General features: G+C 62.0%; 1 protein-coding gene across 4 annotated transcripts in view; it reads left to right on the top strand.

Moving 5' to 3' along the window:
• KCNQ2 (potassium voltage-gated channel subfamily Q member 2) overlaps nt 1-9,547 on the top strand; it is a 50,791-nt gene that overhangs the window by 15,232 nt on the left and 26,012 nt on the right. For all 4 annotated transcript variants that reach the window (XM_007462243.1, XM_007462245.1, XM_007462244.1 and 1 more), the window contains exons 3-7: nt 1,085-1,211; nt 1,493-1,668; nt 2,533-2,658; nt 6,972-7,082; nt 7,787-7,882. In XM_007462243.1, the coding sequence (XP_007462305.1) occupies nt 1,085-1,211; nt 1,493-1,668; nt 2,533-2,658; nt 6,972-7,082; nt 7,787-7,882 (636 nt within the window). The remainder of the gene's footprint in view (nt 1-1,084; nt 1,212-1,492; nt 1,669-2,532; nt 2,659-6,971; nt 7,083-7,786; nt 7,883-9,547) is intronic.

The following is a 9,547-nucleotide window of genomic DNA, read 5'->3' on the forward strand; positions in this document are numbered from 1 at the left end:
GAAATCTCTCCACTTTGCCCTCTGCACCCCTGTGGCTGTGCTCTCCTCCGTGGCTCCGAAGCTTCCCCCCCCCCCCCCCCCCCGTCCCCACCCCCTTTCCCGCCTTCTGTTCTCACTAGAGCCTGAGGGCCCCGGTGGCCCCCTCCACCTCATAGCGTGGGGTGCTCCCTGACAGATGTGGGCGTGGGCTGGGGGTTGTGAAGCTCACAGCAACCCCGTGATCGGTCGGGGCAGGCGCCATGGCAACCACAGGTAATTTCTGTGTTGCTGTTGGTGATGGAGGTATGTGGGGCCCCAGGGAAGCTGACGCACCTCTGGGGAGCCCTCCGCCCCTGCCCGCCCTGCGCTGTGTCCTGGGGCTGCCCCGGGCATGGGAGCCCCACCCCCTTGGCAGTTACCTGAGACCCTCAATCGGCTCTGCACTCTGTGTCCCCACTCGCACACCAGCTACACAGGACGGGGTCCCCATTCCCACACCAGCTACACAGGATGGGTACCCCACTCCCACACCAGATACACAGGACGAGGTCCCCACTCGCACACCAGCTACACAGGACGAGGTCCCCACTCTCACACCAGACACACAGGACAGGGGTCCCCACTCGCACACCAGCTACGCAGGACGGGGTCCCCATTCCCACACAAGCTACGCAGGACGAGGTCCCCACTTGCACACCAGATACACAGGATGGGGTCCCCACTCGCACACCAGCTACACAGGATGGGGACCCCACTCGCACACACCAGCTACACAGGACGAAGTCCCCACTCTCACACCAGATACACAGGACGGGGCCCCCATTCCCACACGAGCTACGCAGGACGAGGTCCCCACTCGCACACCAGATACACAGGACGGGGGTCCCCACTTGCACACCAGATACACAGGACGGGGGTCCCCACTCGCACACCAGATACACAGGACGGGGTCCCCATTCCCACACCAGCTACACAGGACGAGGTCCCCACTCGCACACCAGATACACAGGACGGGGGTCCCCACTCGCACACCAGCTATGCAGCACTCTCCCCTGCTCCCCCCGCCAGCTGAGCGGCAGGGGCTCAGCTGTGGCTTCCCCTGCAGGAAATCGTGACCATCGTGGTGTTCGGCGTGGAGTACTTTGTGCGGATCTGGGCTGCGGGCTGCTGCTGCCGGTACCGCGGCTGGAGGGGGCGGCTCAAGTTTGCGCGGAAGCCCTTCTGTGTGATCGGTGAGGCCCAGTGCAGGTGGGGGCAGGCAGGGCTGCAGGATCGGCTCCTTCTGGAAGTTTCTCGTCACCTGCCCTCTTGGCGTCAGAGCCTGTGGTTATTGTGGCCTGAGTGCAGGGCGATGAGGTGTCGGGCGGCCGTGCCCAGGGCAGGGCTGGGCTGGGCGGACAGTGGAGCCAGGCCCACGCCGGCACTTTGTGTGCGTCCGCCTGTCCGTGCTCCCGGGGCCCTGGTGGGGGCCTGCGCGGCAGGGGCCGGCCCGACTCCTCCGCTGTGCCCGCAGATGTCATGGTGCTCATCGCGTCCATCGCCGTGCTGGCCGCCGGCTCCCAGGGCAACGTCTTCGCTACGTCGGCACTACGCAGCCTGCGCTTCCTGCAGATCCTGCGCATGATCCGTATGGACCGACGCGGCGGCACCTGGAAGCTGCTGGGCTCCGTGGTCTACGCGCACAGCAAGGTGAGCAGGCAGGACCCAGCCCCTCGTTTCTTCTGGGCATCTTCCCATGACTTGACCGTCTTCCTCCTCTCTTCAGCTTGTCTGCCAGGTCCAGTCCATCTGGGCCCCGGAGCCGGCTCACTCCTTGGTTGGGTGGCTGTGCCGGATCAGCACCCACTGCCCCCCAGCACCCAGGCTCCTGCCCATTTAGGCTGAGGCTTGTGGTGGCCGCTGGCCGTGGGACCCGCAACAGGGCTGCAGCCCCATGTCCCATCCAGATCCCGTCCCTGTGTTGCCAGGGGCCCTGCCTGCCCAGACCCCGCCCTGCCAGGCTCTGCCAAGAGGCTGTCCTCTTGTGGGTGGGCTTATTGGCCCAAGAGTCCCTTCCCCACTACCCTTCCTGTCTGAGCCCAGAGGCTGGGGCTTGGCTGGCAGGACAGAGAGCGTGGTGGTCCCCCAGGGTGCTGAGGTGCTGGACCCCCATGGAGGGCAGCCAGTCGGGGTGTCTCCCCCAGGCTCAGGCAAGTTGGGGTAGGGTCCCAGCAGAATCCCAAGATTCTCCAGCCTGACTGGCTGACGGCCGCCTGGGGACACTCCCTTCCTGGGTGGATGCGGCACTGAGCCGTTCCTACCCACCGTCCTCCAGGGGTGAGGTGCATAGGTGTGGGACCACCCAGGGCTGGAGCTGGAAAACGCGCTCCCGCTCCTGCCTGCCCCGGGCTCGGGGCTGCTGGGGCTCTGCGGCTGGCTCTCGGGAGGGGTGCCCACCTGCTGAAGCCCGGGGGATGCGGCGCCCAGCAAACCTCCAGGCAGGCGGGGTCTCGTGCTCCCCGGGGGTGAGTCGGGCTGGACGCTGGCCCAGCGGCTGTGATGTGCCTCTTTCAGGAGCTGGTCACTGCCTGGTACATCGGCTTCCTCTGCCTCATCCTGGCCTCGTTTCTGGTGTACTTGGCGGAGAAGGGGGAGAACGATCACTTTGATACCTACGCGGACGCGCTCTGGTGGGGCCTGGTGAGTGCCCAGCCACTGGGGCCATTGCCCTTCACTGAGGACACACTCACCGGGTGTGGCCTTCCTCGGGGTCCCTCCTGTGCATTGTCTGCCCTCCCCTGCTCCCCACTCCAGGGTGTGCCCCTGACCCCTGGGCCTGGACAGGAGATGCACAGCTCTCCCTGGCTGACCGGGCCAGAGACATCTCTCTGGGGCCTCTTGCTGGCCACTACTGACGGTGATGCCACGTGGACGTGGCAGCCCAGGCGGGGTGGTGGTACGGGATGCGCCGGTCTGTGTGGGGTGGAGAGGGGCCTGGCCTCAGGGAGCCTGTGCCTAGCCATGGCCAGCCACCTTCGCTCCCTCCTCACTGACCACCTGTGTGACCTCTGTGATGGGGGGAGGGGGTTCCTTTGGTCCTGTTGATGGGCAGGAGAGTTTGAAAAAGGGGAAATGGATGCCCTGGCACTCCCAGCTTAACCTCCCAGGCTGCCCCCGCCCAGGGTGGGTCTGGAGCTGGTGGATTTTCAGCCCATGCTCACGGCCACCCACCTCCTGAGCCCCTCGAGGGCCCCTCTCCTGTCACCGGGTGCAAGTGGCCTCTTGTGAGAAAAGCCTTCCCGGGCCACCCTCTGAAAGGCCCTCCTGCGCTGAGTGGCGATGCCCCGCGTTCTGGGAGTGTGCCCTCTGGAGACCAGGCTGGGCCCCGCGGGCTGAATGGACCTTGGCCTGGCTCCTTCTCCCCGTTTCCACCACGTCCCCAGGCAGGGGGGCCAGAGTGCCCTCCTTTGTGAGCTCTTCCTGGGGGTACTGGGCACTCAGCCCGGGGGCACTGGGCCGGGGGTCGTGTGGAGGGTCCCGTGGGAGGTTTGAGCCCATTGTCTTCTGGGACCCCAGACCCAGTTCCGAAAACGAGGACCACGTGACCTCGGGCAGATGCTGCAAATCCAGTCACTGGCAAGAGGGATGCCTGCTTTCACCTGGCCTTTAAGCCAGAAGGCAATTTACTTGTAGTTGTTGTATTAATTGCCACGAGGCCCGCAGCCTGTGTCCCTCTACCGACCACGTGAGAAGCGGGGTGATCGGGAGCGTGGCCGGGGTGGGGCGCGGCAGGAGAGGGGAGGTGAGGCCCGGGCACCGGGAGCCGCGCATCAGAGCCCACAGCCGCTGTGCGTCCGGCCTCTGAGCGGACAGCCCGGGCCTCGCTGCTCTCGGCCTGCCCTGCCCAGGCCCTCCGGGGAGACCTCCCCATCTTTAACAATTGAATCAAAATCTTAAACACGCCAAATAGTGCCTGAGTGTTACAGTGAAAACGTGCCCCCGCTCCCATCCCCCCGCCTTTGGCGCCCCCCCCACAGAAGACGGGGGAACCCTTCTGCATATTCCCCACCTACACGGGGTTTCCTCTGTGAGCTTTATTTTTATTTTATTTTAGGCCGTGCCTCACGGCTTTCGGGATCTTAGCCCCCCCCCCAACCAGGGATTGAACCCAGGCCCTCGGCAGTGAGAGCGCTGAGTTGTAACCACTGAACCACCAGGGAGTTCCCTCCCCTGTGAACTCTAGACTTCAAAGGCTCACTTTGTTCTGTGCTAGGGTGCAATTAGCTCCCTCCCTCTCCCTGTCATTCTCGGAAAGCGTCCTGCCCGAGCCCCCCTTTCTTCTGCTCTGTGGGCCTGGGGTCCTCAGAGGGGCCTCACTGGCGTCGGGGGAGCCCCCCCACTGCAGCGCGCTCAAGCCAGCCCCCCGAACGCCGGCCGTGAACGCTGACCCCTGAGGGCTGGGACCTCGAATGCTGGGCCCCTCCCACCCTCACGCGCCCTGCCCAGGCCCTCCGGGGAGACCTCCCCATCTTTAACAATTGAATCAAAATCTTAAACACGCCAAATAGTGCCTGAGTGTTACAGTGAAAACGTGCCCCCGCTCCCATCCCCCCGCCTTTGGCGCCCCCCCCACAGAAGACGGGGGAACCCTTCTGCATATTCCCCACCTACACGGGGTTTCCTCTGTGAGCTTTATTTTTATTTTATTTTAGGCCGTGCCTCACGGCTTTCGGGATCTTAGCCCCCCCCCCAACCAGGGATTGAACCCAGGCCCTCGGCAGTGAGAGCGCTGAGTTGTAACCACTGAACCACCAGGGAGTTCCCTCCCCTGTGAACTCTAGACTTCAAAGGCTCACTTTGTTCTGTGCTAGGGTGCAATTAGCTCCCTCCCTCTCCCTGTCATTCTCGGAAAGCGTCCTGCCCGAGCCCCCCTTTCTTCTGCTCTGTGGGCCTGGGGTCCTCAGAGGGGCCTCACTGGCGTCGGGGGAGCCCCCCCACTGCAGCGCGCTCAAGCCAGCCCCCCGAACGCCGGCCGTGAACGCTGACCCCTGAGGGCTGGGACCTCGAATGCTGGACCCCTCCCACCCTGGCGCTCTTCTGGAACGTGGGCCCTGTGGAGGGGGGGCTTCCTTCCAGGAGGCTGGTGCCCTTTGCGGCTTCAAAAGGCTACAGCTTCCTCCTTCCCTTCTTCCCGGGCTCCGTGAGACCGCTGGACCGTGGAATGTGTCCTATCTCGATTCCTCATCTCTTTGCCTACATCCTGGGAAGTGTTTCCCACCTGACTCTGTATGATTTTGGTCTCGTTTCCAAGACTCTTTGTTTTATGGATACACTTTCTTCTTCTCTCTGTCCAGGGATAACGGAATTTTTAGGAAGTGTTTGCCCCGTGGGAAGCTTTCTGACCAGCTCTGGGTCCCCAAGAGTAGGGCCAGGCATGGGCAGGGGTACAGGCCCGGCTGCTGGTGGGTGGGCAGGAGGGGAAGCGTCTCCCCTCTCGCTGCTCCGGTGTTTGCCGGTGTGGAGAGGACATGGGTGTGCGGTCCTGGGGTGGGTGCGGGCGCCCTGGCACAGACTCGCCGTCCTGCCCTGCGCGCCCTGTGCCTACATCAGTGCCCGGTCTGGGGGCCTCTCCTTGAGCCCCGAGAGCCCTTGGGTTTCTCCCCACCTCCTGGCCCTGAGTCAGGCCCGCGTTGGCCTCCGTCTTGCCCGGTTCGCTGCCCTCGCCCTCGGCTTGTGTCCTTTCACAGCCTTTCCTGTCGCGCTGCCGAGCTTTTTTGGGGGGAAGCGTGATTTTAAGTATTTTACGTCTTTAAAATGTGTTTAGTTCCTGTTGAAAGTAGTCGAATAGAGGAGCCCAATCACCGGGAGGTTTCTGGTGAGAAGCGAGTGTCCTTCTCACTCCACCCAGCTCCCTGTTACCTGCGCCCAGCTCGCTGGCGCCTTCCCAGAACCTTCTATGCAGGCCCGAATGCCTTGGCTGTGATTTCGCAGGTGACCCGCACAGAAGTCCCTGCTGGCGAAGCCATGATTATTCAGCCCCGTTTTGCAGACTTTCCTCAGACTGCACAGTGGGCTTTGGGTGGACTCTCTGCATGACCCCAGAGTCCGGGGGATGGATTCCCAGGGTGGATGGTGGGTGGATGGTGAGAGATGTCCGTGCCTCTGGCGCGGGGGCCAGTTGATCCTGCTGTCCGAGTCCCCCGAGGAGCAAGCTCTGCTGCTGTCCGCCGCCTGGCCAGGGCCGCCGATGCCCCCAGTCCCCTCTCCTGCTCGCACCTCAGCCCCTCCCTCTGTTTGGCTAAGACCTCCCCTCTCAGGGCCCGCCTGGGCCCACCTCCCAGCCCAGCCGGCCACGTGGTCTGTCCTGAGCCTCCGTACCTGCCTGTGCGTGTGGCCTTGGTGGTCCTGCACACCAGGCCTGAGCCTCCACTTTGGCGGGCTTTGTGGGAGCTACCTGAAAACGGCCCCCTTCATTTGGGCTCCTGGGAAGGCCCGTCCGGGCCCCACTTCCTCCTTGCCAGCTCCCCACTGCAGAGCAACTCTAAACACAAGTGCCTCCGAGGCCCTGCCTGCCACACCCCGGGGAGGGGCCTCTTCCTTCTCCAGTCTCGCCCCTCCTGTCGCCTCCTCCAGCCCCACCCCCGGCCCCGCCCGCTCTCCTAGCCTCAGCTTCCAAGCCACCCTCCGAAGGGCCCACACGACCCTCTCCGCGTCCCTGGAAGGTCCCTCGGCACTGTCACCTCTCAGGCCCCTGGCTGGGTGTGAAATGAGAGCAGAGCCTGACCCCCACTCCCAGCACACAGGGAAGGAGCAGAGGTTCGGAGAGTGGATGTGATCGTTGAGGGGGGAGGGGCAGCCGACAGTGGCCCTGGCCTCTCGGGCCCTGGGAGGGCGGCGTGGCGGGGGCTCTGTCCAGCTGCCCTGAGGCCTCAGGAGGAGGGTCTGGCTCGGGTCGCGGGCCTCCAGGCGGCCGCTGTCCGGCCTGGCTGAGCGGCGGGGCCTGCTGTCCGCAGATCACCCTGACAACCATTGGCTACGGGGACAAGTACCCCCAGACCTGGAACGGGAGGCTCCTGGCGGCGACCTTCACCCTCATCGGCGTCTCCTTCTTCGCTCTTCCTGCTGTGAGTCCCGCCCCTTCCTGCTGTGAGTCCCGCCCCTTCCTGCCTTTGCTGGGGCCGGGGCCGGGGCTCCCCTGGTGACCGCAGCTGCCCTCAGGGCCACGTGGGGCCGGGGCAGGGCTCCCAGGAGGTCCACAGCCCCCAGGAGTGGACGTGGCAGCCTCCACAACGTGCCGCCCCAGGCTGTACCCTCTGACCCGTGTCTGTGGGTCACCGTCAGCACCTCCCAGCCTTGTGGGATTGGCCAGTCGGGTCCTTGTGACCAGGAGCGGTGCTGTACGGTGACACAGCTCCATCAGGTCTCCTTCAGAAGAGGCAAGGGCCCTGTTAACCCTCTACCCGCAGCTGTGGGGGGCGGGGCTGGCGATGCTGCTCTCCTGGTGGCCCTTCTCTGGGACCCTGGACCACACCCCTTCACTCACTCCAGTGTGGACAAATTGGGGAGGAGGATTAATCTCTGGGCCGAGGTGTGTTCAGAGTGGGCCCTGCCAGGCTCCTGTAAGCCTGAGGTTCCCTTTACCCCCAATCCAAGTCTTTCCCCCCAGCCTGTCTCCTGGCACTGGGGGCTGAGGAGGCAGGAAGGTGGACCCAGAAGTGTGCAGGCAAGGGTGGGGTGGGGGTGCGGTCCCCTGGACGTGGTCTGACCCTGAGGAGCTCAGTGTGGGGCTGTGGTCCCTGGGGCATCGTCTGACCCCAGTGACTTGCAGGGCATTTTGGGGTCTGGCTTTGCCCTGAAAGTTCAGGAGCAGCATCGTCAGAAGCACTTTGAGAAGAGGCGGAACCCTGCAGCAGGCCTGATCCAGGTGAGTCCATGTGGCCCCCCACATGGAGTGCCACGTGGACCTCCATGTAGACCGGCAGAACCCCTGGCCTGGGCCCACGGTGTTGGAGTGGAGCCCTGCTTGGCGTCTGTCTCCCTGTTGGGGAATTTGAGTCTGTGCTGAGAACTGGCCTAGGTGCCCTCAGCTGTCTGGCAGCTACAGCACAGGCAGCAGCAAGGCGGGTGCTGGCCAGCGTTCTGTGGGCCCTGGGTCCTGGGCCAGGCTGTCACAGGTGCCCCCGAGGTGTCCCTTCACAGCATTGACACTCATCCTGCACTTGTGGAATCAGGGTTCAGAGATTCCCCACGCAGGTAGGTGCCAGAGCGATGTCTGTGCTGCCCCAGCTCACAATGCCCACCCCATCACTGGGGGTCACAGTGGCCACTCGGCCTCCAGTAGTGCTCCATGAGCCATCCTGAGAGTGTGGGCCCGAGCACAGGCTGCCCGATGGCCTCAGCGTTCCTGCAGCCCCTCCCAAAGCCCAGGGGACCCAGTGGACCTTTGGAGTTGACTGGCCTTTACTGCTGGCTGGACACTGCCCTGGCCCCTCAAGTGCATTTCTTTTTTAAAGATGTGGTCTTGCCCTGGGTGCAGCCTACTTTTGTGTATGTATGTATGCATGTGTCTTTCACCATAAGAACTTCAAATGGCTACTTCTTTTAAATGCAAAAGAGTGTGGAGAAGAACAAAAATGCCCCCCAGTTCCACCCACTATTGACAATAAAGTCACAGCACTACGTGTGGTTCAGAGGTTTGAGTAGCACAGGGAAGGAGCGTGGCCTGAACACGCAGCACCTACCCTCTGCCCCTCCTCTCCGAGAAGCTCGGAGGTTTGGGAAGGAGACGTGGAAGAATTAGGGCTTGGGAAGGACCCCCATACATTGGGGGTCTAGGAGGCACACACATGCCCAGTGCTGGACGCAGGCTCAGAAGTGACTGGAGAAGACACTGATTGCTCACTTCAGGCTGATCTTTAGACTCCGTGCAAGCAGGAAGTGATGGCTAAGACAGAGCTGTAAGTGACCTTCTCAGATGTTGGAGGAGTGCCCCAACACAGGGCCGGTCTGCAGTGGCTGAGAGCATTTGTTTCCTCTGGTTCTTTGGGTTTAAGGGAACATCTGTCAAGTCACCATCTGACTACTGAGCTAAGGGAACAGAGACTTCAGTGACCACACACAACAAAGAATACAGCGTTTATGGAATAGCTTAGAAAAGTCACTTAACAAACTACTACAATCAACAACAAGCAGCAGCAACAAACTCCGGGGATGGGGAGCAATCTGACTTCCAGAGGTACCACATTACAATACTCAGAATGTCTAGTTTTCAACAAAAAATTGTGAGGCATGCAAAGGAACAAGAAAGTGTGATCCAGTCACAGGGAAAAAAAAAAAAAAAAGTAATAGAAACTGTCCCTGAAGAAGCCCTGATGTTTGATTTACTAGAAAAAGACTTTCAATTAGCTGTTTAAATATGCACAAAAGACTAAAGGAATCCATGGAAATGAACTAAAGGAAATCAGAAGAATGATGTCTCACCAAATAGAGAATGTCCATAGAGATAGAAATAATACAAAGGAAACAGATAGAAATTCTGGAGCTGAAGAGTACAATAACTGAAATGAAAAATGCACTAGAGGGTTCAGCA

The sequence above is a fragment of the Lipotes vexillifer genome, unplaced genomic scaffold (genome assembly GCF_000442215.2).
Source record: "Lipotes vexillifer unplaced genomic scaffold, Lipotes_vexillifer_v1.1 scaffold1798, whole genome shotgun sequence".
NCBI lineage: Eukaryota > Metazoa > Chordata > Mammalia > Artiodactyla > Lipotidae > Lipotes > Lipotes vexillifer.